General features: G+C 56.7%; 2 protein-coding genes across 3 annotated transcripts; both read left to right on the forward strand.

Moving 5' to 3' along the window:
• The first annotated feature begins 1 nt into the window (after window position 1).
• On the forward strand, window positions 2-2,402 carry lenep (lens epithelial protein). Its single transcript, XM_015336704.2, has 2 exons — window positions 2-932; window positions 1,639-2,402. Exon 1 carries the CDS (start codon window positions 678-680, stop codon window positions 867-869), a length of 192 nt encoding a protein of 63 aa, XP_015192190.1. The 5' UTR covers window positions 2-677; the 3' UTR covers window positions 870-932; window positions 1,639-2,402.
• A 1,187-nt stretch (window positions 2,403-3,589) lies between these two features.
• Window positions 3,590-25,217, forward strand: LOC102683691 (cingulin-like). 2 transcript variants are annotated; one of them, XM_069185019.1, is made up of 21 exons: window positions 3,590-3,814; window positions 12,034-13,145; window positions 13,286-13,389; window positions 13,498-13,567; window positions 13,690-13,791; window positions 13,961-14,085; window positions 14,861-14,993; window positions 15,105-15,317; window positions 15,411-15,559; window positions 16,912-17,053; window positions 17,147-17,359; window positions 18,337-18,510; window positions 18,830-19,087; window positions 19,996-20,166; window positions 20,994-21,155; window positions 21,558-21,647; window positions 21,861-21,944; window positions 22,105-22,223; window positions 22,702-22,810; window positions 23,058-23,221; window positions 23,567-25,217. In XM_069185019.1, exons 2-21 carry the CDS (start codon window positions 12,039-12,041, stop codon window positions 23,697-23,699), a joined length of 3,822 nt encoding a protein of 1,273 aa, XP_069041120.1. In that variant the 5' UTR covers window positions 3,590-3,814; window positions 12,034-12,038; the 3' UTR covers window positions 23,700-25,217. The 2 variants fall into 2 exon arrangements, with proteins under 2 accessions (XP_069041120.1, XP_069041122.1); XM_069185021.1 differs by having other exon boundaries at window positions 12,038-13,145.
• The last annotated feature ends 1,834 nt before the right edge of the window (window positions 25,218-27,051 follow it).

Genomic DNA, 27,051 nt, shown 5'->3' on the forward strand with positions numbered 1-27,051 from the left:
GGTGGGTTAAGGGAGAGAGCTGGGTAAGGGTTGAGTGAGATGGGTGGGAGTCCACGGAGGAAGAGGGGGGCAGGTGGTCGAGAACAGGGGAGTGGGAGAGGAAGCAGAGTTGAGAAGGTGTGGTCCACAGAAAACCGGGGAAGGCAGGAGAGCCTGCTGGAGAGAGAGAGGGACAGGGGTGCTGGTTCAGGGAAGGGAGGGGGGAGTGTGCACTCGCTTGTGCTCAGCCTGCCAGAGAAACGGAGCGAGCAGGATTTGTGTTTGTAAAGAGAGACGGCGGGGCCTGACACGCCACGTGTGCGGGTCAGCAGCGCCGCTTCACACGGCGAGAGCGATGTGGACGAGCCGGGACCCTTCCAGAGGGGCGAGCACAAAGAGCTGGAGGGGCAGAAAAAGATGAGCTCAGCAGGGGGAGGGGAGGTGCACTGGGGTCCCCGCACAGGGGTGGGCGAGGGAGACATAAACAGGCACTGAGCGCCGGGCACGCCAGCGATTTCCACTTGGTCCCGAGAGAGAGAGAGGAAGAGTACAAAACCGGGCCGGATCGATAAAAACGACGGGAGGTAAGCCGGGTCGAGAAGGAGGAAGACAACTAAACTTCCCTGCGAGCGAAGGGAGAGAAAGCGCCAGGAGCTACAGAGCCCTCTGCTCCCGCCCGGCCTCCACAGCGCTGCCCCATGCAGCCCCAGCGCCCCGTCCCCCAGGCCGCGCCCTCCTCCGTGGGCCACACCCTCCGCGACATGGCCCTGGGCTTCGGCCGCAACAAGAACCTGCTGGGAGCCAACTTCTCCTACGGGCTGCTCCAGTCGCTCAAGGAGTGCCTGTACTTCCTGCTGTGCTGCTGGTGCATCAAGGAGATCCTGGACTGACGGCGGCGGGCCGGGCCGGGCCGGGCCGGTTCCGATTCTGGCGCGCCGCCTGCTCTGACACAGGTAGAACACTTCTGAAAACACTGGCTGTGACGGAACACTGGAGAAGAACGGCTCAGTGAGATATTGATGAAGTGCAGTAAAAAGCCAAGTAAATTAAGCTAAAGGTACAGTGAGATCAGGGTAAAAGCACAGTACAGTAAAGCCCAGTGAGATCAGGGTAAAAGCACAGTGCAGTGCAGTACAGCCCAGTGAGATCAGGGTAAAAGCACAGTGCAGTGCGGTAAAGCCCAGTGAGATCAGGGTAAAAGCACAGTAAAGTGCGGTCAAGCCCAGTGAGATCAGGGTAAGAGCACAGTACAGTGCAGTACAGCCCAGTGAGATCAGGGTAAAAGCACAGTGCAGTGCGGTAAAGCCCAGTGAGATCAGGGTAAAAGCACAGTAAAGTGCGGTCAAGCCCAGTGAGATCAGGGTAAGAGCACAGTACAGTGCAGTACAGCCCAGTGAGATCAGGGTAAAAGCACAGTGTAGTGCGGTAAAGCCCAGTGAGATCAGGGTAAAAGCACAGTGTAGTGCGGTAAAGCCCAGTGAGATCAGGGTAAAAGCACAGTAAAGTGCGGTCAAGCCCAGTGCGATCAGGGTAAGAGCACAGTACAGTGCAGTACAGCCCAGTGAGATCCAAGTAAAGCACAAGTGTAAAGAAGGTTTTCGACCAATTCTGAGTATATTATATGTAATTCGTGTTGTTTTGTCATTTCTTTTCGTGCAGCAATCTTTAGTTTTAACGCGGGCTGAAATGAAGGAGAATGAAGTAGACTTCGCAAGCTGAGCTTTGGAAGTGTGCGCGATGCTGGGGAGCGGTGCGGGACTCTCCCCCCTCCCCCTCTCGAGACTGGGGCTTTTTCTTGACGAGTCACGGTCTCGCCCTGGTCCGCAGCCCTTCGTGAGACAGAAGAACTAATTCCTAGAAGCGTATCTTCGTCTCGCTGAGGAAGTGAGCACATTGCGAGGAGAGAGGGGGGCTGTGAGCCCGGTGACGTGGAATTCCTGACGGGGGCGCTGCAGGCCGACTCTCCAAACGCGAAAGGAGGGTTTTCATGGACGAGCCGGCAGTTGAGCTGCCGTTCGCTCGTCTGACATTTGCGTTTCTGGAATTTCTCTTCAGTAAAACAGTGGGGAGCAGCATAATTTACTAACAGAGCTACAGATGAACTAGCGAGCACGTTCCCAGGAGCAGTGTCCCTCAAAAGCAGAAGAGAAAAGAGAAAAAGGCGAGTGCGTAATAAAAATACACAATTCCCGGTCTCGGACTGGCTTCACGTTGTTTTTCCAAGCTAAACGGCGCCACCTCGTGGGATTGCCGAGCTCGGCACCCTCTTTATTCTGTCCGCGGAGTTCTGAACTGACGGCTGATCTCTTTTTACACGCTTTGAAAATGCGCCGTTGCTTTTGCATCTTCGGCCTGCTAGCATTTACGTGGTTGCCTCTTTCAATCATGATTTTGTTCAATAAAAATTACACGAGTTCCTTATGTTTCCCATCTGCTGTGTGTGTGTGTGAGGGCACTATTCCACCCACAAGCAAGGCACTACATATGAACAAGTAATAGGTTTATTCCATGCTGAAAAAAAGAAGAAAGAGAACACAACGTTTCGGCCGTTCTCTTTCTTCTTTTTTTCAGCATGGAATAAACCTATTACTTGTTCCTTTGCAGCCTACGCCCGCTGACGCAGCTCCCCACCTGAACTACAGACACTACATATATACTACATTTAGCAGGGCAGGTGCCTGCAACCACTGTATTGCACAGGTCCAGTCCAGTGAGTTATCCATCCATTTTATAATGATTCTTCCTCCACACTACAGGACCGAGAGGGACCCAGAGTCTGTCAGGGCAAGGGAAGGGTGCAGGGCAGGCTACACCCTGGACAGGATGCCAGTCCATCACAGGGCAGACACACACACTCACAGCAGGGCCGATTTTCCCGGGAGCCACTATCCCCACACACCAGCTCTCAGTGGGGAGGAGAGCAGAGGGATGAAGCCAGTTCAGAGACAGGGATTGGGATTGGAGGCCATGATGGTAAAGGCCAGGGGGAAATTTGGCCAGAACATCGGGGGTAACGCCCCAACTCCTTTAGAGAAACGCCCTAAAAACGACCACAGAGAGTCACAGATCGCAGGGTGAGCGCCCCCCTACTGGCCCATCTAACACCTCTTCCAGCAGCAGCAGCCTTAGTTTTTCCCAGAAATCTCCCATCCAGGTACTGACCAGGCTCACACCTGCTGAGCTCCAGTGGGCTGCCAGCTGGGAGCTGCAGGGTGATGTAGCTACTGACATTACACTACATACAAAATAAATACATACAAAAAGCTCTGACACAGAGTCACACAGTGAATACTGAATTGCACGGTAAAAAAAAATGAATGTTACTATTAATTGTTCTGCAAAGACTTTACGCTGAAAAGAGAAGTTGTGAAACTTTGTTCTGCTGCGTTAACAATAACAAAGCCTTTCGACCAATCACATGCGGCCGGGGGCGTTCTTAATAGTTAACAGACGGCCCATTAATCCAATTGGACCTGATATTACAGGCAGAAAGGAGATTGACAGCGCATTCTATCCAATAACATTAATGAAATAACTTAGGATTCCGCCTCTTTGTCCGGTAAACAGCCAATCATTCAGCGCCTACAGAGAAGTGGTGGGTGGGACTCATCCCTAAGAAAAGGTATCAGTCGCGGAGGGTAACAGGTTGAATGACGGAGCTGTGTCGCCGAGGGTTTGTTTTTTTATTTTTTTTTTAATGAGACTTGAAAACAACGACAAGAGAGAAAAGATACCGCAAGAAAAACGCTTATAACGTCGCTTATAGCAAGGGACCCACCGTAAAAGACATCTCTTCTCTTCGAAGGAGGAGCGGATCGGTGACTTCGATCGGCAGGTGAGTGAACCCCGGGTCGGGCTGTCCGCTGGGTCGGACCCGGGCTCAAGACTCGGTCCGGTCTTCCCCGGAGTCGAGGGAAGACGAGAAAGACGAGCAAACGGGGAATAAGTAAGGCTTTCTGGGCGGTTTGGCCACAGTTCCTAGCTCACACGCAGGTGCGTCGTTGCGGGAGCGAGTCTACCTGTGCGCTACAGGCGGCGGCGGCGGAGGAGTGAACACGGATCACACACACACACCACTGCACACCACACCACACACACACACCACTGCAGCGAGTCCCTGCCGTTTAACACCACATCGCCGAGCTCTGCTGCGCTCTTAACCCAAATCAAACACGAATTAGGTTCGTTTCTTCTCGTTCCACCTGCCCGAGACCCCCCCCCAAAGACCCAGGCTCGCCCGCACTTCCACACACACGGGAGCCCTTTCTTAGCTAGTTTCTCTCGGTACCTGCGTGTGTGTGTGTGTGTGTGGGTACATGTCTCCTGTCCAGGTGGGCTGGCGAGAACCGACCGCCCCCCCGCGCGTCTCAGCGCCCGTCCTGCTCTGCGCTCGGAGCTCCGCCGCGGGTGGAGATGTCGCCTGTCTGAAGGCACAAAAAAAAAAACAACCAGTCCGAAGGCTTTTCCTTTTTTTAAAATTCAAGTCGTTTCCGCGGCGCCCCCGCCGCCTGTTCCCCGGGAAGGACGGGTTTTCTGGAGCAACAGGCGGGTTTCGGGTGAAGGCGACCGCCGGTTTCTGTTGCGCAAGCGGGGGGGAAACGGCAGCAGCCGGCCCGCTGGGGGCGCTCGGATCTCCGATGTTGGTCGTGGGGCAGCCGGCTCGTCTTAAGGGCGCTTTGCCTGTCGTGGCGTGTTCCCACGGCTGCCCTGCGCGCTGGGGTCGCGCCGTGGGGCGGTCGGGTAGAGGGATCATGTCTGTGGGGCGGGGGGGGGGGAGAGGGTCGTCTTAGCCTTGGAAACGGGGAAAAAATCATCCGTGTGTGTGTTTTGTGGTGGTGCCAGTCTTGTGGTTTCTGGTCTCCTTTAGGGGTTTTGGTAAAAAGGAAAAAAAAAATAATTTAGAGGGCATGGCACTTGGATTCTAATAGCAGTCTGGTCCACTCCAGGGTTTTACAGTGCTGACGATAGGATTTCCCAGTCCGCAACACGCTGATGTGCTCCAGGTTGCATGGTATTGTTACTGATGTGTAGCGTAGCAGTCTGGTCTGCTCTCCTTATGGTTTAGTGGTGGTGTCAGTCAGTGACTCCAGGTGCACAGCAGTCTGATCCGCTCGGGGTTTTATAGTGTCACCGGTCTCTGACTCCAGGTGCACAGCAGTCTGATCCGCTCGGGGTTTTACGGCGTCGCCGGTCTCTGACTCCAGGTGCACAGCAGTCTGATCCGCTCGGGGTTTTACAGCGTCGCTGGTCTCTGACTCCAGGTGCACAGCAGTCTGATCCGCTCGGGGTTTTACGGCGTCGCCGGTCTCTGACTCCAGGTGCACAGCAGTCTGATCCGCTCAGGGTTTTTGTGTTGAACCCGACACCAGCGGCTGGGGCTCTTCAGAATGGAAGTTTGCTTTGCTGGGTCTTGCAAGAGCTCTGGCAGCCGCTGGGCGCAGTGGAGGCTGCTGAGCGAGTGTCCAGCGACGCCTCCTGTCCAGTGTAGCCGCCCGCCCGTGTCCCGAAAGGCCGCTGGTCCGTGATCACGCACTGCGTCGACCTTAAACCACAGGGCCTGAGGAAAGCTGGAGCTGCGGCTGCGGGCTGGGTTCACCCTCACTGGGGTCCCCAGCCCAGTCCCCTCGGGGCCAGAGACGTTCCTTAACAGGCCAGCGGTCTTCCTGGAAACCAACAGGCTTGTTTTGGGCTCTTCATTTCCAGTGATTCAGATCTCCTGCTTTCGTCAGGTTGTTTCAGGAATTTGAGAAACGGAGGATTTCAGGGTGACCTGCAAGGTCTGTTAGACTGGGATTCCCCAGGGACCCCTGGGTGACAGACTGGTGATTTCAGCGTGACCCGTGGGACCTGCTGGACTTGATCCATGGGAGGCCCAGGTGATCCGGGCAGTGCCTGCATTCAGCCCTGGGGGGGGGAGTCCCGGCTTCTGCACAGGCTCCCAGCGGGGGTGCGAGGAGGCTGGCCGCCGGCTGCTGGTTTCTTCATACCTGCTGCTGTTGTTGGACAAAAACCGGCCCTGAGCTGCCGGGGACAGGGGCTGAAATCGCTCCTCTCTGGTCTTGTTGGGAGCACCTGGGCCCTGGTGCCCCGCAGCGTCGATTCTTGACTCCTGCTCTCGCTGAGCAGACCTGCTGGGATGAGTCTCCCCCTCCCGGTCTGGAGTTTGTGCCATCCTGCTCATGATTGAGATGCTGCAGTGCTGTATCTGGGGAAGAGATGAGTGTAGTACGTCCACACGCCCGCACGAGAAGAGACGGCCCTAGGGCACGCACTGTGCATCCCACCCACATGGTCGTGGTGATGACCTGCTGCAGCCCACAGTGGTCCCCAGGAGCCCCTCAGCTATAGGGGTTAAAGGGCGGCACCCCCTCCCAGGCCGCTCAGATGGGCATTGAAGGCTGATGCCCAGCGGGGTGCAGGGAAAGAGGGGCTCAGGCAGCCGGTGGACAGCCTCCTCGCACCCCTGCTGGGAGCCTGTGCAGAAGCCGGGACTCCCCCCCCCGGGCTAGCTGCAGGGACTGCCCGGATCACCTGGGCCTCCCACGGATCCAGTCCAGCAGGTCCCACGGGTCACACTGAAATCACCAGTCTGTCACCCAGGGGTCCCTGGGGAATCCCAGTCTAACAGACCTTACAGGTCACCCTGAAATCCTCCTGTTTCTCAAATTCCTGAAACAACTTGAAGAAAGCAGGAGATCTGAATCGCTGGAAATGATCCCACGGATCTCTGTCATCCCCCTTCCCTCTTCCCACATCACCCACCAGCTGCCACCAGCTCCCCCCTCCCCGGGAATCGCGCTCTCTGTGTGCCCTGAGCCTAGAACTGGGGACGCCTGCTAGCTGTGTCTTCCAGTCCCACAGATGAGCTGCCGCTTGAAAATGGGCCAGCCCGCCCGGCGAGGTCGTTCAGGTCGCTAATGACATGTTCACTAGCTCTTCGCTAGCCGTGGCTCGTTCATACAGCTCCCGAACCCAGCTGGCTCCAGAAAATCCCTCCGCTGGGTCCCAGGATGTGTCGGCATGGGTCGTCGCTAGCAGTCGCTCAGGGTAAGAACAGTTTCCAGCTCGGGGTAGAAGTCATCGCGTAGCTAGAGGTAGGGAGCGTTGTTTGTGCTCTAATGCAGTGGTTTCCGAATCTGGTCCTCGTGAAGCACGGTCTGCTGGTTTTCAATCCAGCTGAGCTCTGCGTCTCCCGGTGCTGATTGATGACTTTAATCGATCTGTTGTCTCCTTTAGCCTTCCGTTTACTCCTCTCTTGGGTCAGTCCTGAGTGTCAGTCATCCCCCGCCTCAAGCAAGCTGTTTCCAGCTGCTGCAGCACACAGAGCCCTGTGCAGCCTCCCTCCTTCACCTGCTGGCCCTTATTCCTGACTGAACAGCGCTGGCCAGTTGTATGGGGTACCGGGGGGGGGGGACTCCATCAGACACGCCCACACAGGAGGGACCCTGTACCAATCCCACATGTCTCTTTGAGAGCTGATGGCATAGTTTCAAATAGGCCCCAAACAGAACATTTAAATCCGAAGACAGCGTTCCTCCAGGACCAGTGTTGGGACCTGTGTCCTCTGTAAATGTCCAATTAATATTGATGAAATATGAATGAATAAACCTAGAATCATCTAAACAAGAAAAATACAGTTTGACATGAATGTAAGTGTAGCGCGCATTTGGAACTGGAAACTTACCCAGATGACTTGTGAAAAGTGCGTTTCTGTGTTGAAGCTGAGACAGTGTTTTTTTCTCGCAATGCATTGTGGTGTCTGATCGCTATTGGCCACCAAAACCGCGTAGAATTTTCCTTCCTCTGCCTGAGGCGTTCGATCCAGGAGAGTTTTGCTGGGGTGCCGATCTCCCTCTCTCCCCTTGCACCCTAGTTCTCTAGTCTCCTTGCGCCATGACCTGGCGTGATGCAGTCCTCATAATCCCTTTGCCTGTGGCTTTCATCTTCAGCACCACGGCACGACTGTCAGGAGGCGCTGAGCTGACAGGTCAGCAAACACTTCGGGCCTCTGGGGAGCAGTATCCTGTGTGGCTACTGGAAAACGGAATTCAGCACCGCAGCCCTGAGCTGAGTTGGAATCTTGTTGAAGTTTGGAGCCACGTCTTCCCGGGAGGGATGGGGAGTTTGGAATGGGATAGAGAGAAAGGGTGGTTGTAAGGGGGGAGACTCCGGGAGAGGAGCACAGTCTGATAGGGTCATCGATCCGAAAATCAGATCCTCACTCAGGATTGAGGAGGAGACTGGGCTTAGCTCGCCGACTTGACTGTGACCAATCGGGCCTCACTGTCGGCTGGGTTGGGGATTGCTGAGCTTGTAGCGTAGTCCGAGCTGCCCTGAGCAGCTTCACTGTCAGCCTGGTTTGTTATTAACTGCGCCGTTAACAAATCACTCTCCCTGAGCTGGGAGAGAGGTCAGCAGCGCAGTGGCTCAGTTAGTCACTGAAATTCCGCATTCTTTCCAAACGCGGATTGCGTCTGGATTGTAAGGTCCTAACCTCAACGGGATCGGGCTCCTCTGTTACAGCGAGATCGGTCTGGGCCACTCTGGGGAGGCCTACCTGCAGTGCTCCTGGAGTAAGGGGGTAGAGGGTGTCACCCACTGGTGCTGTTCGGCCAAAAATATGTTCCCTGCTTCTGTTGCGCCACGCGTATCTGTTCAAATTCTTTTCCCATGATGTCACTCCAGCACCTTTGCACTGCAGGAACAGCACTAGGCGCTCAAATATTTACAGTCTTTCTGGGTCAAGGTGACTTGAGGCCAGGAAGCCTTAGTGCAGTGACTAATGTGAGTGTTTCTCCCTGTCGGGCGTCTGGAATAAGATTAACTCTTCAGTTCCCGAACTAATCAGTGTTTAAACTGTGTGCTCTGTTTGGGGGATTCCTCTCCTGTTTACTGGATGTTTGATCATCTCAGGACATTGTCACTGACACTGCTGTCCCTCTCCTTTCACACTCCCCCTGAATTCACACACCTGACTGGACCGGAGACACTGCTAGAGACACTGCTGTCCCTCTCCTCTCACACTGCCCCTGAATTCACACAGTGACACACCCCTGACTGGACTGGAGACACTGCTGTCCCTTTCCTCTTGTAGTCTGGGAGTATGTCAGAAAAAACGAATTGTTATTGCTTTGGCAATGCTCTGATTCACCAGTTATGCCAATAAAGCTACTTACATTCCTCTCTTCCACTCCTTCCCTCTCCCAGTCCAGAGTGTCCTGTCTTATCAGAACTCTGAGTTTCCAGGCAGTGATAACAGAGCTCTGCTGGCATTCCTCCTGCCTGTGAGCCTCCCCTCTGCCCCTCCCTCTGCCCAGCTCTTTCTTCTCCTTCCCTGTACTCTCTACATTCCCAGTGGCTTCTCCTCTCGGGTCACACAGTGTAGGTGACAACCAGTGGTCTTTCCCAACAGCACTTTGGTCGGTTTCTGAAACCCTCAGGACGGTGTGCATACGCCCACGTTGCAGCCAAGCTGAAATGAAGGGTTTTAGGAGGCCAGTCCACAGCTGTGAACAGGGTGATGTGGACCAGTCCGGCCTGGTGCAGGGTGGCAAGGCAGCTGGTACTCCAGCAGGGAGACAGCTGTACCTTGATGGGACTCTTCACAGATGTGTAAGTGGACTCCAGTTAGTAGGCAGTAACATCCAGTCATTCCAATCCCTGTCAGTTCTGTTTAAAAGCCTTTGCCAAGTTAATACCAGTTAAGCTGTCTAATCGGTAAAACAGTTGGGATCGTGATCTGTATTGGCGGAAGGAGACCAAGTCGCATTGAATTGTGCCGCCTCTGTTCCCCCCCCCCCCTCTGGTCAGGAGCGGCCGCTCCAGTGCCCCCCCGCGGGTCGGAGGTGTGTGTGTGTGGGGGAGCTCCATTGTGTGCATGTGGAGCAGAAAATCGCCCCCGCGATGCGCGGAATGCGGCGCCTCTCGGCTGGCAGGGGCCCCCGCGGCCGACGGGCAGATCGCTTCAGGGTTCATTCTTCGAGCGCTTGGCTTCGCCCGGCCCCTCCCCTCCTTTCCTGTCCCTTAATTCCTCTTTCTCCGCGTCGGGAGTCCAGCCCCCCCCCACAACCCTGATTTCCGTTCTCTCTCGCCTCCTGGGGGCGCTCCGGTCTCGCCTGCTCTTTGACCCGTCCTCGCGGGGTGCAGCGCGGGTCGGAGCCAGAGCCCGGTTCTGTTCTTCAGTTCCTCAGTTCCCGAGACCTTTGCTGGGTTTTGCAGCCATTTTCAGAACCGGCCTATAAAAGCCAAGCCTGCTTACAAGGATGTGCAGTGCTTGTTGGCCTGTGTCCTGCTGACCAGGAAGCCCCTCAGCAGGCTGGGGAGAGAGAGATGCAGTGGAAGTGAAAGAGTTAAAGAGCGACAGCGTTGGCAACAGTGATGGGGAGACCGGTGGACAAATGAAGGGGCGTGCCAGGGAGGTGTCCCCGTGGCTTGACCGGAGACCACCAGCCTTACCACATTTTCCAGGTGCGCTGCTGAGGATGTGCTCATGTGTGGTATTACAGTGGGGTTTGGCAGCAGCTCAACGGAGCGGAAGACGTTACAGGGGGTGATCAGGTCAGCCCAGTCCATCACTGGGGTACAGCTCCCCTCTATTGCGATCATGTTTACGACTCGCTGTCTCAGGAAGGCTGGAAGTATCGCTAAGGATATCAGTCATATTGCTTTCTCATTTTTCTCCCCCCTTCCCTCTGGGAAGCGTTATAGGAGCATAAAGGCACAAACTTCCAGATTCAGAGACAGTTTCCTCCCACAGACTGTTGGATTACTGAACTCTACCCCCGCCGCTGGCTCACACAGATGTTTATTTCCTGAACTGTATGTTATTTAACGTTGTTGTTGTTGTTGTTGCTACCACTGTTCTGTGTTTACGTTGTTGGTGTTTCCTTAATGTCTTTGTATTGGAGCACACATGCCAATAAGCATTCCATGGCACTTGTGCGTATGACAGTGAACTGGACTGAGTGATGGTGCGGGAGAGAAGCCGTGCCCAGGCCAGTGCATGACGTGTGCCTGGCGTACACAAGCAGAAACCGCAGGGGGATAGGGGTCCAGACTCCCGCTGTGCTGCAGTGTGATCCGGTCCAGGTTTTGCTCCGAGCTTGCTGTGAGTGAGGTGGGCGTCGGTTGCAGTTGGTCTTCAGAGTGGCGGACGGGAGCTGTCAGTGCCCGTGTTCAAGGATACAGCAGTACAGACCTCATTTTCTGTTTGGCGGCCCGTTCGTCTTCGATGGGGTGAAGCTGGGTTTCTTCCTGTGTGCTGTGGCCAGGATTCCCTAGCTGGCTGGGTAGGTGTGCAGGTTGTTATGGAAGGGTAACAGTGCCACCCTGTGGTCTGCCAGGAGCCTTCAAGCTTGCAGTATTTTGCAGGGAGAGGTACACAGCTCCGAGGGGGGCTTGTGACCGTGGCACAGCGGCCTTAAAACAGCTTCAACTAGGCTTGGAATATCTATATCCTCTTAATCCATTTCACCCTTCAGGGCCCTGGGTGAAACAGAGTTTTGACTCGAGGTGTGCAGAAACCACACTATGCCATTGAACCTCGGCTCTTAAAGAGGTAACTGAGCTAATGGTCGTTCGTTGGCACTGGTTCCGCAGAGGGATGGGTAAATCCGGCTGGGCTGAGGCCACAGAGTCCCTCTCTGAAGAGGGGCTGCTGTATCCCAGGCGTTCTAGATGCTGATCGCACAGGGGGGCTGAGCGATCGGGCTTTGCTGCCACCTACAGGCAGTGTGTTGTCAATACAGCCCTGAGCAGAGCAGACCCGTGTGTCTGCGCTTGCACATCCACATCTCTCTGTCGGTGCGGCGTGCCAGCGTCATGTGATCAAGGCACAGGGCTCGGGGCTCTGCATTGCTCCCGCCTTCCTTCCTCACAAACCTGTTCGTCTCGATCCTCCTGATTTCCCAGAATCCTTCCGGAGCGGCGGCTGAACCAGATCTTCAGGGTCGCCGCACAGGCCTGCCTTTGTTTCGTGTGCACCCTCGTTAATGCCCGGCTCTCTCTCTTTCTCCCCTTCTTCACATCCTCCTCTTCTTCCTGGCCGACGCGCAGACAGGATGAGCGGCAGAACCGATCCCGCGGACCGGAAGGCGCCGGTGGATCATGGGGTCCAGATCCGCTTCATCAACGACCTGCACGAGCCCGGGGGCGTGGTCGCGGGCCGGCGGCGGAGTGGCGGGCGAGGAGGCTCCTCCTCTTCCTCGTACGGCGTTGCGGTGCGCGTGCAGGGCATCGCGGGGCAGCCCTACGTGGTGCTGAAGGAGGGCGAGAAAGGGGACTCCTACGGGGTGCAGCTGAAAAGCGGGGCGCCCCAGCCCCCACTCCCGGCCCAGCCCTTGTACCACAGCCTGCCCAGGAAGAAGAGCGAGGAGAGGCTCCCCGATAACCCCTACTCTGAGACGGCGGCAGGGCATCCCAGTTCTCAGGCCGGCCTCCGGAGGGTGCACTCCCAGGGGTCCCTGCTGGACCGGGAGGACGATTTCGACGCGGGGCTCTACGCCCCCCACCGCCCCCCCGGGGACGGCCGGTCGGGGAGCTCCGGGGCCCTGGATGGGGGGGCGGGAGGCGGGGGGCCTGGTCGGGACTGGCCGCGAGACGGGGAGAGGGGGAGCGGCGGGGTGGTCGCGCCGGCGGCCGAGCCCGAGAGCCGGGCCGAGCCCTGGAGCCGCCGGGGCAGCGGCCTCGCCAACGGGGCGGGCCGGAGCCGGGGCTGGGGGTCCGGGCAGGCCGGCGAGTCGTTCCCGGAGCCGGAGCCGGAGCGCGCCCCCTCCTCGGTGGACACCAAGTCGCTGGCTCCCATCAACAGCCTGATCAGCAGGTTTGACGGCGGAGGGGGCGGGGGGGGGAGCTGGCAGGCCAGGGGGCGGCCGGGGGGTCGCAGGCACCTGCTGTCGGAGGACCACAAGCGTTCCCAGAGCCTGGACGGCTATCTCGACGAGCAAGTCCCGGCGTTCCCTCCCCCGCCCTCCCCCAAAGCCCCGGCGACGGCCCTTCCTCCTCCCAGCGCTCCCCACAGCGCCGGCAGCCTGGGGCGGGGCTCGGGCTCCGTCGCCGAGGTGACCGCCCTCACCACCTCTGCCCCCGCCTCCTACGCCGCTCCCGATTGGTCAACAAGGCGGGCGGTTTCCAAGGAGACGCTGGCTAAGACTCAGACGGATTCCCAGGTGAGTGAGTGGGTGATGGGGGGTTAGCCCCCTCCAGGAGGTCCAGTAAGGGGGAAACCGGGACTAAAATCCCTGCAGGATTTCTCCGCTGTAACGAGAATTTCAGCAGCTCCAAGGGCTGACGTTTCCATCTCGCTCAGATGAAGGCGACGCCGGACCTCCTGAAGGACCAGGGTCAGAGGTCGGAGGGCACCAGCGAGGAAGAGCAGACCAGACAGACCATTTACAGCATCCTGAGGGAGGGGTGAGTGTAGCTGGGGCACGCGTAGGCACATACACAGGCACATGCGTGAGACCCGTACACACACGTATGTTCTAACCAAGTGGGTTTCTGTGCCGCCGTGTGTCTTAGGAGCCAAGAGAGTGAGATGACGACCAAGCGCAAGGTCAGCCTCGTCTTTGAGAAGATCCAGGGGTTGAAGGTGAGGGAGGCAGTGTCTGTGAAGAACTGCGAGCTCTGGGTGGGGGGGGTGAATTCTGTGTGCGATTGAGGCTTTAGTCCTGGGCGAGGAATCACTGTCACGTTCTTCGTCTCTGCGTGCAGAGCAGTGCCCCGCCCAGCGAAGTGCAGTCCCTCCTGAGTGAGAAGAGAGACCTGGAGAGGAGGGTGCAGGACCTGCAAAATGCTCTGAACCAGGAGAGGAAGGTCAGTGCACGGGGCAGGGGGGCACAGCCTGGAGGTCCCCGGGTTTGAATCCAGACCGCGGGAGCTCTAGGAGGCCTGCAGATGGGATGGGGTGGGGTAACTTCAAGTCTGGGTGCTGACAGTAGAAGCTGTCCGTCTCCCCACTGAGCGCGGTGCTCGCTCTCTCCAGAGGCCGCAGACCGACAGCAGCGACCAGGCGCTGAAGGCGGAGCTGGAGGACTGCCTGGACGAAAACCTGCAGCTGCAGGAGCAGCTGGACCGCAAGAACAACGAGCTGCACCAGACCCAGGCCGAGTAAGAGAGGGAGGGAGGGAGGGAGGGATCGTGCGCCGGAGGAGAGGGGTTAGGGGCTGGGAGAGAGGGCAGGCTGGATACAGGCAGAAGAAAGAAGATGGAGGGAGGGGGGAGGAAGAGCTGGCCGGTGGGGAAAGAGATGGAGAAAGCAAGAGGTCCAAGTCATCTTGAAAGCCAAACGAGCCGTTTGGGTTGTTAGGAGTTTCCTGGGGGTGTGCTTGAAATAACAGACAAGTCATAACTGACAAATCGTTGCTGCATCACAGTGAAGGTAGACTCTGCAAACCTACCAGTAAGCCCTTCGATTAAAGACTTTTCTAACGGCGTGGCGCTGAGAGAGCGATCAGCCTCAGGATCGGCGCTCCGGGCTGGGCCGGACCATCACGGAGCTCCAGCGGGGGAAGCTGGGCAGCAGCACCGATAGTCCTCGGCGTTGTCCTCCGTTTGAACGCGCCGTGGATGTGGGAGCAGCGGAGGGTCAGTCACAGTTGTTTTAGGGGCAGCCTGGGCCGCTCTGTCCAGCCGTTTCCTCTCCCAGGAGGCAGGGCTCCCGGACCAGACCGGCACAGATAAAGAGCCATGGCTTCCTGAGACACCCGGGACTTTCTGAGCGGCCTGAGAAACCCAGACTCTCTTCGCTCTCCGGCGAGGCCTTCAGGCTGATCGGGGGCTGGTTGAATGTTGATCGAGAAGGCAGGTTGCGGCCCAGTGGTGTGGCCGGCTCGATTATCACATAGCGCGTGTGCCCACCTGCCCTCTCGCCTGGCTCTTCCAGGCTGACCCAGTTGCGGATGGACCGGGAGGCGGCGGAGGCCCGGGTCCGAGACCTGGAGGACCAGCTGGCGGGGCTGCAGGAGGAGCTGCGCAGGGAGGCGGACTCCGGCGCCGAGAGGGACGCGCTGGCAACGGTACGCACACGCGGACACGCGGACACGCGCGCACGGGCACCTGACGCATCTGCACGGGGTGTCCCGTTGACGCCGCGGAGCTCAGAGGGCTCTCTCCCTCCCGCCACACAGGAGCTGGTGTCTCTGCGCGCCGAGATGGCCGAGGCCGGGGCGGCGAGGCAGAGGCAGGAGGAGGCCCTGAGGCAGCGGGAGAGGGAGCTGACCGCCCTGAAGGGGGCGCTGAAGGAGGAGGTGTCCTCCCACGACCGGGAGATCGACCAGCTCCGGCAGCAGTACCAGGCCGACATAGACAAGCTGAGGAGCAACGTGGAGCAGGTCTCGATGGTACGCCAGCCCCGCCGGCCCACCAGGCCGCCGCTCTCGGGGGCAGACGGGGCTTCCTGAGTTGCTAGTGCGTCTCTCTCCCTCTCTCTTCAGTCCCAGCTGAGCGTCGAGGCCGAGCGACAGAAGGTCAACACCACGGTCAAGTCTTTGCAGAAGCAGCTGGAGGAGAGCAATGACGAGACCAGCCACTGGAGGGAGCAGTGCAACAGGCTCAAGGAGGAGCTGCGCGCCACCAAGCAAGAGTAATAATAATAATAATGTTTCTTTATTAGCCCTATACAATTTCTTGCATTAGGAATTTGTCTTTTCGCATACCCCAGCTTTTCTCTATGGAGACACAGACACACAGACTGGGAGAGAAGCTGGGGGTCAGAGCGCAGGGTCAGCCATTGTACAGCGCCCCTGGAGCAGGGGGGGTGAAGGGCCTTGCTCAGGGGCCCAACAGAGTAGGATTTCTCTGCCGGCCGTGGGATTTTAACCGGCAACCTTCCAGTCACAGGCGCAGATCCTGAGCCACAGAGCCACCGCTCCGCCCAAAGTTTCTGTGGAGAATGTGGGCATCGATCCAGCTACCTCTCGCATGCCAAGCGAGCGCTCTACCATTTGAGCTAATTCCCCGACATTAACAGGGTGCAAGGCGGGGCGCACCCAGGACGGGGCGCCGGTCCATCACGGGGCACGCACACACAGACACAATCATGCACGTGCACCAGGGCCGGTTTTCCCCAGAGAGCCAGTTAACCCACCAGCATCTCTGTCTCTGGACTGTGGGAGGAAACTGGGGCGCCAGGGGAAAAACTTCACAGCTCCGCACAGGCAGCACCCTAGGAATTGAACCCAGGGCCCCAGTGCTGTGACGCAGCAGTGCTGACGACTGGGCCACCGTGCCTTCTGTTGCTACCACTGTTCCTGCAACACTGCTGCTGCTTCTACTAGCACTACTAATACAAGCGCTGCTGCTGCTTCTCTTCATGAGTAATACTGCTGTAATGGCATATTCTCGCATGACCTGTGACAAACTACAACACGCTCACTGGCAGCAAAGATCTCCACCGTCCGAGTGGTGTTGCAGTGGGAAAAGGCCTTGTATATACTTGTGAAAATCTTATTTTTATACCGTTGCTCACAGCAGAAGCTGCAGGAGCGCCTGCTTAGTAGTTGCAGTGTCCTAACTGGGCAAACGTGCCTCTGTCTCTCCCCTGGGTAACACCTGGTGTTCCTCGGCTTGGCGTTGGCAAAGCCTCTGTCCGCTTAAATCCTCTCGGGAATCGGCCCGGAGGAGGGCGGGCGGGTGGATTCTGGGATAGAAGTAATGTGCCTGTGCTGACAGGCCGAAGGAACTGACGGTTCTCGTCTTGAACAGAAAAGACTCCCCTACCCAGTGGTGGTCTTCAGCGTTCTTTTAAAACTGAGAAGGGGAGGCGCACTCAGGGCGGGGGCGTAGGTTCCAGGCATGGAGTCGAAGCCGGGACCCTGGCTTCTTTCAGTGACCTGGACGAGAAGAGATTCTGGTGGCTTTGCAACCTTTCTTGAACTGGCGGGAGGGGCTGGGGAGGAAGAGCTGTGGTCACCGTGAGTCCTGTCTGTGGTGCAGGCTGCTGCAGGCGCGCCTGGAGAAGGAGGAGTTCGAGGAGGAGCTGGGGGAGCTGCAGGAGAGGCTGTCCTCCATGAGCGCCCAGCTGGATCAGCTACAGAGCAGCAGCCCGGACCCGGCCCAGACGGAGCGCCTGACGCAGGTACGGACACCGGGGACAGGGAGACGGCCGGACAGATGGACCAGCATGCCGGTGGACCAGCTGACTGACTCCCTCTGTTTTGATGGCTTTTAGGAGCTGCAGCGTTGCCGCGACGACCTCCTCCACGCCCAATCGGAGCTCAGTGACAGGGAGGGGGAGATAGCCAGGAAGAGGGCGGAGCTGCTGTCCCTGAAGAGGACCTATCAGGAGCAGGAGGCGGGGCATGACCGGGAGATTGACAGACTGACAGGCCAACACCAGCGAGAGAAGGAAGACTTGATGAGGTCATTGGAGCAGGCGAAGCAGGTGCAGTAGAATGGCTGACAGGATGGTGATATCCCCAGAAAACATCACATTGAGTCTGGGAGGCCAGTTCTTTAAAGAGAAGATTAAAATGGGTGGTGGAGGCAAACTGTTACAGAGTTGCCTGAAATGGTTTGAGGTGGACAGATACCTATGAGGAATCAAGTCATAGTTGAAGAGATAGTGTATTAACTGCCTGCCTGTTATGGGATGTACAGTTATGAACCATGACCGTCTCAAGCAGTGATAATTAATCATAATGACAATGAAAATAACGCTTACACTTACATTGCACTTTTGTGGACACAACAATCAAAGCACTCTACAGGTAATGGGGATCCCCTCCACCACCACCAGTGTGTGGCCCCACCTGCGCCAGTCCGCCCCCACACACCAGCTCTCAGTGGGGAGAAGCCAGTTCAGAGAGGGGGGTTATAAGAGCCCATGACTGGTAAAGGCCAATGGAAATTTTGGCCTGGGCACTGGGGCAACACCCCTACTCTTTCCGAGAAACACCCTGGGGTTTTTAATCTGCAGGAGGCCCATGGAGAGTCAGGACCTCATTTTTATTGCAGTGTCCCCATCGTACATTGCACAGACTGCAGTCTGAGCGCCCCCTACTGATTAATCTGAAATTGTATCTTTATCTCTCAATGCTGTAACTCTGAAAGGCTCCATATTAAGCCTATTACACTGGCCAAGGCTGTAGAGTTGGTGGCTCTGTGCGGCTGCTTCTCAAGAGCTTCTCATGACCACTGCAGAGCAGAATTAGTTAGCAGTCTAGACAGGTGAGCTCTCTGTGGTGCAGCAGTGGCCTCTAGTTAATATTCAGGTGTCTCATAATTCATGGGATCTTGATAGTGCCCCCCCCACCACTCTGATACTGTAATTTCTCTCTGTATGAAGTCATCCTCCCTCCCCACCAGCACAAATGTGCTTCATTAAATCTGCCTGGGTCTCCTCCCGGTTGTCCCCCCCAGTCCCTCGGGCGCGGCGAGGCGGCGGCGGCGGACCTGCGGGCGGCGCAGGAGGAGGCGGCGGCCTTGCGGGAGAGGGTCGCGGCTCTGGAGCAGCGGGCGGCCGAGGACAAGGACGCCGCCGGCCAGCTGGAGGACTCCAACGCGCGGCTGTCTGACAAGGTCTCCCGGCTGGAGGTGAGCTGGCCGCGGGGGGAGGGGGCTGCCGGGGTGTGGAGGAAGAAGGCGGATTGGGGTGGCCCGGGGGGCTCGGGCGGCTCGATGGCGGGTGATCGGCTCGGGTCGCTGGTGTAGCGCGGGCCGGGTGGAGTCGGTGACCCCCTTCGCCGAACAGGGAGGAGGTCCCGGTTACGGCACGCTTGGACTGGCACGCGTCTCTAGGAGAGCTCAAAGTCGGCTCGTGTCTTTTGCGTCGAAATGAAATAGGGCAGCCGCCCCCGCAACCCGCCGCACTGAGGCGCGAGAGTCTCCCTGACCACCCCTCTCCCCCCGACAGGCGGAGCGCGGGCGCCTGCAGGCCTCCCTGGCCGAGGCGGCGGAGGCGGAGCAGGCCCTGGCGGCGGAGAAGCGGGCGCTGGAGGCGGGGCTGCAGGAGGCCCAGCGCGGCGCGGCGCGGCTCGGCCAGGAGAGGGAGCAGCTGAGCCAGCGGCTGCAGGAGGAGGGCCGGCAGAGGGAGCAGCTGCGCCGGGGGAAGGGCGAGCTGGAGGAGCAGAAGAGGCTGCTGGACCGCGCCCTGGAGAAGCTCAACAAGGAGGTGGGTGGGCGCCGGCGCTGCGGGTGCACAGTGCCGGAGGGGGAGCTGATGTACTCCACAGTGTGCTCGACTCCTCTGCAGGCGCCAGTGCTAAAGGCTCAGCGTTTGGGGGCGAAAACTAGAAGTAGGATTCCCATAATGCACAGGTGAAAGCAGAAACCTGCACAGGTTGGGCGCAGGTGAGCGCCAGATCCCGAGCTCCAGCTTCCTGCGGCGTACCACGGCGTACTCGAGAGCGTCGTGTCTTCACTGCCGCCGCGGTCGGCCCTCAGACTGCGGGCGATGGGGGGATGATCCAGCTCAGACTGGGAGTCTTTCCCCTTTCTCCGTGGCGCCACCAGCCGCGATGGGGCCCGCGCCAGCGTGTTGTCGTGAAGGCCGCGCGCTCCTGCTGTCCCCTTCCCCAGCCGTTCCTGTCCTGTCGTGGCTGTTAAAACATTATCACACCTAAATCACAGAACTCCCAACATGCAATATCTAGATGTGATCAATGATATCTTTTTTCAATCTCTCTATCTGAAGACAGCTTACTTCCCTGCCTTTAAATATTACATTTCAAACATTCCAGGAGTTAACACTCAGTTTTATTTTAAAGCAAACCAAAACGTTAACTCTCGAAACCATAGACTCATAAGGTTTTCAGTTAAGGCACGAGATAAAAGGTTCAAGTTTCAATCAGAAGAGGGAACTGTTTCAACAAGAGTCAGTACCAACACTGCAGGAATTTTTTGTCACAAAGCTCTCAAGCAACCATTTGCAGTAATATGTGATTCTAAAAGTTGAATCAATAAAAACAATAAGGTAGCCTAATAGTTCTGATGATGTTGGTAAGTTCTGTCGCTCGTAGCATAAAATGTAGCCAGCGAGGTCAGTTATTTCTGTGACGGACGCTGTCGTTGCCCCGGCAGATGGACCAGATGGCGTCGGAGTCGCACGGCGCGGTGGCGGCGCTCCAGGCCCAGCTGGACGAGTATCGGGAGAAATCCCGGCGGGAGCTGCAGGAGGCCCAGAGGCAGAGCAAGGACAAGCTGGGAGAGCTGGAGAAGCTGCAGGGCGCCTTGAGGATCCTGCAGGAGGAGGTGCGCCCCGCCCCCTCTGCCCGCTTGCATGTGGCTCGTTCCTTATCAGATCACACACCCCACACCCGCGGTCTCCCACTGCTCCGAACTGGTTTTTATTCTCGCTCGTGACAACTCTGCTTTTGACCTTTTCTTTCCTCCAAAGCGTCTTCTATTGCCATAAGAAAAGTAGTCCTGAGCAAAAGTTGAGATCTCGAGTCTCTTGACAGTAAAGCTTTGAAGATGTCGAGGACATTTTTTTTGTCTATTTTTCTCACCAGCGAAACCCGGTGCTCAGAAATTGGTATTTTTTTGCGGTTACTGTGTGACATTACACAAAAAATGTCTCCTGTGCAGGAGAAAAGGGTCACTGCTGTTTTCTCGGGGAATATGTTTGAAAGGGTGAAGAAACCTTCTCTGTCCATCCCAGAGAACTGATGCCTGCTGTGTATTGGGGTGGACTAAGGGGTGGGGTTCGACCGTTTAATTGGATTCCTCATGTCCAATTAACACATTATCCATCCAAATGGGATGTTGGAAACTCTTTACTTACAGAATCATTTGTGAATCCTACCTGAGCAGAGGGTCCATTTTGACTGCTATCAATTAGCTTCATTTTTCAGACCAAACTATATTTTTACACAATAACGTTACAGGAGCTGCTTATCGTTGTGCTCTCTCTAACTGTACAAATCATTTTGGCGCGAGACGGTGAGACGGGGGGGGGCGCAGAAATCCGCCCTTCTATGTGGTTTGAGACAGGATGACCCCCCGTCCGAGCTGGAGAGTGTCCAGAGCGCGCTGTGCTCTCGCTCGGTGTGTTTGAGGTCCAGCTGTCTTGTGTCCAGGGGGCCCGTCTAAAGAAGGAGCTGCAGCTGGCCTCCGAGGAGAGGGACAATGCCGTCCTGGACAAGGAGCTGCTGACCAACAAGCTGAAAAGCCTGGAGGCCGAGCTGGAGGCCAAGAAGAGCTCCCACACGGACCGCTCGCGAGAGATCCGCGCCCTGGAGGTGAGAGCATCGCGGGTTTCCTGGCAGCGCTGTCGGCCTCCGGCCTGCGGGGGGGGGGGAGTGATCCAGCCCAGACTGCTGCAGGCTGGCCGTTTATCCCAGCGTGGGGGCAGTCGTTAGGCTTGTGGGGGCATGACTGTGGGCCTTAGGGTCAGGGGTTAAAGGTCAGGAGTGGGGGGACTTGGGTCATGTACATCTGAGGTTGGTAGTAATGGGGAACAGACTCGGGGTGCTGGCCTTTGAGCCAGAGTGGGGGGGAGGGGGGGCGCCCTCCGGGGAGTTGGGGTTCGATCCGCTTCAGCAGCGCCCCCTGGTGTTTTAAGCCGGAGCAGAGCCAGCAGGAGGCCCACGTGGGTCCGTGCAGAACTGTGACGCCACGCTGTCCCCCTGTCTCTCCGCCAGGACAAGGCCAAGCGTCTAGAGATGGAGCTGGAAGAGGAGAGGACGAGCGCGGAGCTGCTGACGGAGCGCATCAGCCGCAGCCGAGACCAGGTACTGGCTGCGCTCTGACCCACACGCGCTGACCAGTATACTGACCATGTGTGCAGAGGCACACCCAGTACCTTCTGTATACGGAGCACACACCCGCTACCCTGCTTGCCTGCCGACCACGTGTTACTGAACACACACCCGGTTTGGCCTGTGTTTTTACCACACACTGTGCGCTGACTTTCTCTGCTGTCCCTCCTCTCTCCCTCTCGTTAGATTGACCAGCTGCGCGCTGAGCTGATGCAGGAGCGATCATCCAAGCAGGACCTCGAGCTGGACAAGGCCTCCATGGAGAGACAGGTGCCTCATTAGCACATTCCAGCGTCGCCTCCCCCTCCTCCCCAGCCTGTGACCTCCGTGTCAGCTCCCTGCTTGTGTCCATCCGTTTCTCCGTCACTTCCTGATGCCTGCCGGCCCCCCGTCCCTGACCCCGGTCTGTCTGGCCCTGTGTTTGCTGCAGCTGAAGGAGCTGCGAGGACGGCTGTCGGACCTGGAGGGGCACCAGAGGCCCTCGGCCAACCTGGCCCAGCTGGAGTCTCGGATCCAGGAGCTGGAGGACCGTCTGCAGAGCGAGGAGAGGTCAGTCAGGCCGTGATCCAGCCTGGGTCAGGGGCTGCCCGGGCAGTGGCTCAGACCTACCAGGGATGAGGATGGGGACCCGTTCTGGGTTTCACGAGCCGGCCCCCCGTTCGTAGCCCAGACCGGGGCCAAACCCGGTTGGAACTGAAGCCGTTTTCATTTGACATGCAAACTCCACACAGACAGGCACGGCCCGGGGGCCTGACTCGAACCCGAGACCCCCTGCAGCTGCGAGGCTGCAGCGCAAGCCGTCGCTTTGTGGCCGTTCTTGCAACGTTTGACTAACAGCCTCACAGCTTGACGTTGGCGCAGGGAGCTGTGTCAGCGTGTGTTAGCTGCAGCGGAAGAGGTAGAGGTACCTTTCAGCATGGAGAGAACCTTTCACCTGTTCCTTAGCATGATCACACCATAAGCCTCGTGCCAAAGTGATCCCAATGTAACGGGGAAACTGACGCTCATCTGCCTCGTGCGAGTCCAGGGAGAAGAGCAGCCTGCAGTCCAGCCAGCGGCGGCTGGAGAGGAAGGTGAAGGAGCTGACCATCCAGCTGGACGAGGAGAGGACGCAGTTCAATGACCAGAAGGACCAGGTACGCGGTCGCGCGTTCATCCAGTGTGTCGGGAACGCCGTCGCACACGTGCACCCGTGCACACGTGCCATGCGCTTGCACGGCTCAGTGCATAACCGTATTTCGCACGCTGTGCCGCGCTCGGCCTGACCCGTTGCTCGGCCCGTCCGGCCCGGGCGGCGACAGCCTGCAGCTCTGATGGCGTGCGACGTGCTGCGGTGCTCACCCTCACGTCCGCCGTCCTCTCCCCCTGTGTGCGCGGCTGCAGCTGGCCCTGAAGGTCAAGGCCCTGAAGCGGCGGGTGGACGAGGGCGAGGGCGAGGTCGAGCGGCTGGAGGCGGCGCGCAGGAAGGCCCTGCGGGAGCTGGAGGAGCAGCAGGAGCGCCGGGAGCAGCTGGAGGGCAAGGTCACGGCGCTGGAGAAAGAGCTCTGGTGCAGTATCGCTCCCTCTCTCGCTCTGTATCACTCTCCCTCTCTCGCTCTGTATCACTCTCTCTTTCACTCTGTATCACTCTCGGCTGGAGGGCAAGGTCACGGCGCTGGAGAAGGAGCTCTTGTGCAGTATCGCTCCCTCTCTCGCTCTGTATCACTCTCTCTTTCACTGTGTATCACACTCTCTCTCTCTCTCTCACTCTGTATCACTCTCAGCTGGAGGGCAGTGTCACGGCGCTGGAGAAGAAGCTCTATGCAGTGTCACTCTCTCTCAGTCTGTATCGCTCCCTGTGTCGCTGTGCGGCGCTCCGGCCTGTCGCTCATGGTCTCTCCCCGTGTCTGCAGGAGGAAGTCCCAGTCCCAGCGCTCCGTCCTGGACTCCACGGCGCTCAGCTCCGACGAAGAAGAGGGCTCGTATGGCCCGTCCAGTATCACCTCCATCCTGACGGAAGGCAACCTGCAGACCAGCTCTTGCTAGCGGCCTCCTGTCCCTCTGACCTCTCACCTCTGACCTCTGCACTGGTCTCCCTCTTCTTTCTGCTCAGCCTTTCCATGCTGGACAACTCGGATACCAACCTCTCAGAGGTGCTGTGGTTTTTAAACTGGGGCGCTATGTATCCCTTGTACAAACCACGCAGTGCTACAGAAAAAGGCACTGTACGGCCACTAATTCGTTTTTAAATTATTTGTAGTCTATCCTTTGGCTTTTTAATGTTTTCGCCCCAGGGGGCTGCCAACACTGGCGTTGCCCCTTTTCAGCTACGACACAAGTCCTTGTTTTAGCTGGCGTTGCGCACGACCATGGTCAATGGCTTCTTGTTCAATAGCAGGTAGGTACGTAGAGGTCAAAGGGCTTTGCCTGCAGGCCCTGAGGTCAGGAGGTTCTCATAGACTGGTCTGTTCTGGTCCTGCAATGATGCACATTTTCTAACTTGAAGTTTATTAGATGATTTGTGGTGGTGGAATCACGGCTATATATATATACAGAATACGTACACGGTGTCACATTACAGAACACCCGTGTTTGAAGCGAGATTGCTCACTGATTTATGAAGGGTAATAAGTGTTGTGAATAATTGTTCATGTCCTGATTTGGCCTTTCTGTGTCTCCTCTGTTTTCCTGAGCTGTTGCTTGAGTCCTTGTAGGTAGCAGGACTAGGTGGTGGGTGAGACCCCTCTCTGTGGCCACAAGTGCACACGCACCCTCTTCCCCCTTGTGCTCTGCACGCCTGCTTGCGTCTGGGGATCCCACTTTTTATGAAAAAAAAAAAAAGCTGATTAAAGCTTTAGAAGGAGACTGATTTACATTTTTTTTAAATATATATTTTTTTAATTAAAAATGCGAGTTTTGGGCTCGCATTTGGACTTTGAAACATTGCAGGAACAAAACTGCGACAGAGGGAGCTCGAGAGCAACCTCAGCGCAGCTCACGTCTGTCGGTGTGCGTGATGCGTCTTCGAGCGACGCATGTGGGGCGCCCCCTAGTGTAACTCCAGGCCCTGCACAAGGTCACAGTCCCCACAAATAAAAACACCTTCGTTTTCAAGGTGCTGAAACGGCACAGTTCCACAGGAAAGAAGTTGTTCTGGCTTTTAATGAAAGCTGTAAGCCACTTTGTAAAATATTTGTACTCACCTCTCGAGACACGGCACACAGGTGTGTCGATACTCCAAGACCTGCGCTCTGCAAAATCCTGAACTGGGCAGCGTGAAAAACACTAGGCTTTTTAATCCCTGTGGAATTCAGTGCAGTCACTGGGATTGCACTGGATTCTCCCAGAAACTGGTATCCAGCTGTTTTATTTCTCTTCTGCTATTTCTGGGATATTCCTGCAGGCAGTGTCGAGCTTGGCTTGCAGAAGCTTAATCAGGTCACGCACTCTGCTCTGCTGTGTATTCCTGGAGCAGGATCGAACTGTACATTCTTTTCACTCAAATGCCTTACTGTCATCATCCTCAATGTATTTTTTTATTTTAAATAAAAATGATTACTGCTACTCGTTTTGGGAATTGAAATGTCTTTCCACCTTTGTGAAGTCCTGCTTCATCGGGACGAGTGTGCACTGAAGATTTCCACTGGGCTTGTGAAACGTTTTTTTTTAAATGTGGTGTGAAAGCTTCGATAGCTTGGTGTTGTACAACATGTATAAGCGCTGCCTTGTCTTGTTTTTTCTCCTGGGCGGCTGGGTTTCTGGTGCCATGAAGGAACAGGATTTACGGTTCATTTAGCCTGTGGGGTTTGGAGGAAGGGGGGGCAGAAGGCGTTGGAATATGAGGCATTTGAGGTGATAAGATGATGGAGCTCCAATCCAATTCTATATACAGGCTGCCCCAGATCACCTGCTGTTGAGCATTTGCGCCACTTGTTTAAGCAACGGATTGATTAAGCAAGTAGTGTTTCAGTGAAGGAAACACTGAGCCTTACTGAGCTTTTTTTTCCCCCCCGGACTGATCTAAAACACATCCCCTGTTCGATTGGGCATGATTGCTTTGGTCCAGGGCTGCAGAAACTGATGATTTACAGGAGACTAATGAAACGGGCGGGACAGGAGCTGTTAAGAACTGGCAGTGGAGAGAGAGAGACCCAGATAGGAAAGACGTTCGCCTTGATAGTCCACTGACTCTGCGGACATTCAGCTGAACGGTTCCCCTGGTGCGGCACACCGCCACTAGGGCTTGTCACAAGCTTCTTTCTGTAGAGCTTTGAATTACTCATGTGCAATTAGGGGAGAGCCCTGCGGCGCGCTGGTTGGCATTGCTTCCTTGCAGCTCTGAAGCTCCGAGTTCAGTTCCTGACCCTTCGGGGCCGTCTGCCTGGCCTCTGTGTGTGTTCCCCGTGTTTGAGAGGCTTGTGTCTGGGTGCTTCGGTTTCCTCCCAAAGACGTGCTGGTGGGTTAACTGGCCCTGGTGTGAGCATGTCTGCCCTGTGATGGGCTGCTGTCCTGGCCAGGGGGTACCCCGTTTTGTGCCCGTTGCTGGCGGGTCACGGATTTCTCCATGACCGTTAATCTGATGAATTGCTTAGAAAATGGATGTGCAATTTAAAAAAATAAGATGCGTACGCCAGGAATGCAAATAAAAATGACAACATCATAAAATGAAGTGGGGGGGGGTGCAGATGAGATTCTAAAGATGGTGCCTGAAAACCCAGCTAAGCGTCCTGTTGCCTGACCAGAATGGGCAGGAAAGGGCTGAGCGTACAGAGAGAACTGTATGTTTGTATTTGCCAGCACATGCTTTTGTCGTCTTTTCTGTCTGATGGTTTATCATCTTTTGCCACAGGTAGGGCTGTCGAGATCGAAATCAGCTTCTTGAGAATCCTATCGCATTCCCCGGGGATCTCCCAGATCTCCTATTGCATTCCCAGATCCCCCCCCACCACACACACACACTCCTCCATCCTCTTGCCAGCTGGGGAATCGCGTACTGGGAGCCTCTAATGACCTGGCCCCACTTCCTTTGAAGGGCACCCTGGAGAGGTTCAGCTGCAGGGATCGCATCCCCTTGTAGGATACGGGACCATCTCGTCTTGTAGAAATCGAACAAAATATTTTCGACAAGGTCCTTCTATTCTGGACCGTGAAAGTATTGATATGTGTAAGTGAGGTCTGATATGTTGTGATGAAGCTGCTCCAGGCTTTACACCAGGAGGACAGCTGGTCCAGTGGTCAAGACCCAGGGCTGGTACACCAGGAGGACAGCTGGTCCAGTGGTCAAGACCCGGGGCTGGTACACCAGGAGGACAGCTGGTCCAGTGGTCAAGACCCAGGGCTGGTACACCAGGAGGACAGCTGGTCCGGTGGTCAAGACCCAGGGCTGGTACACCAGGAG

This window comes from Lepisosteus oculatus, chromosome 27, assembly GCF_040954835.1.
Source record: "Lepisosteus oculatus isolate fLepOcu1 chromosome 27, fLepOcu1.hap2, whole genome shotgun sequence".
NCBI lineage: Eukaryota > Metazoa > Chordata > Actinopteri > Semionotiformes > Lepisosteidae > Lepisosteus > Lepisosteus oculatus.

Excerpts from the sequence above, each read along its gene's own strand:
- LOC102683691 (XM_069185019.1), top strand. The coding sequence starts at position 12,039 with ATGAGCGGCAGAACCGATCCCGCGGACCGGAAGGCGCCGGTGGATCAT. Across the intron at positions 14,086-14,860 it reads CTGCACCAGACCCAGGCCGA|GCTGACCCAGTTGCGGATGG; the intron begins GTAAGAGAGGGA and ends TGGCTCTTCCAG. Across the intron at positions 20,167-20,993 it reads TGAGGATCCTGCAGGAGGAG|GGGGCCCGTCTAAAGAAGGA; the intron begins GTGCGCCCCGCC and ends TCTTGTGTCCAG.
- lenep (XM_015336704.2), top strand. The coding sequence starts at position 678 with ATGCAGCCCCAGCGCCCCGTCCCCCAGGCCGCGCCCTCCTCCGTGGGC.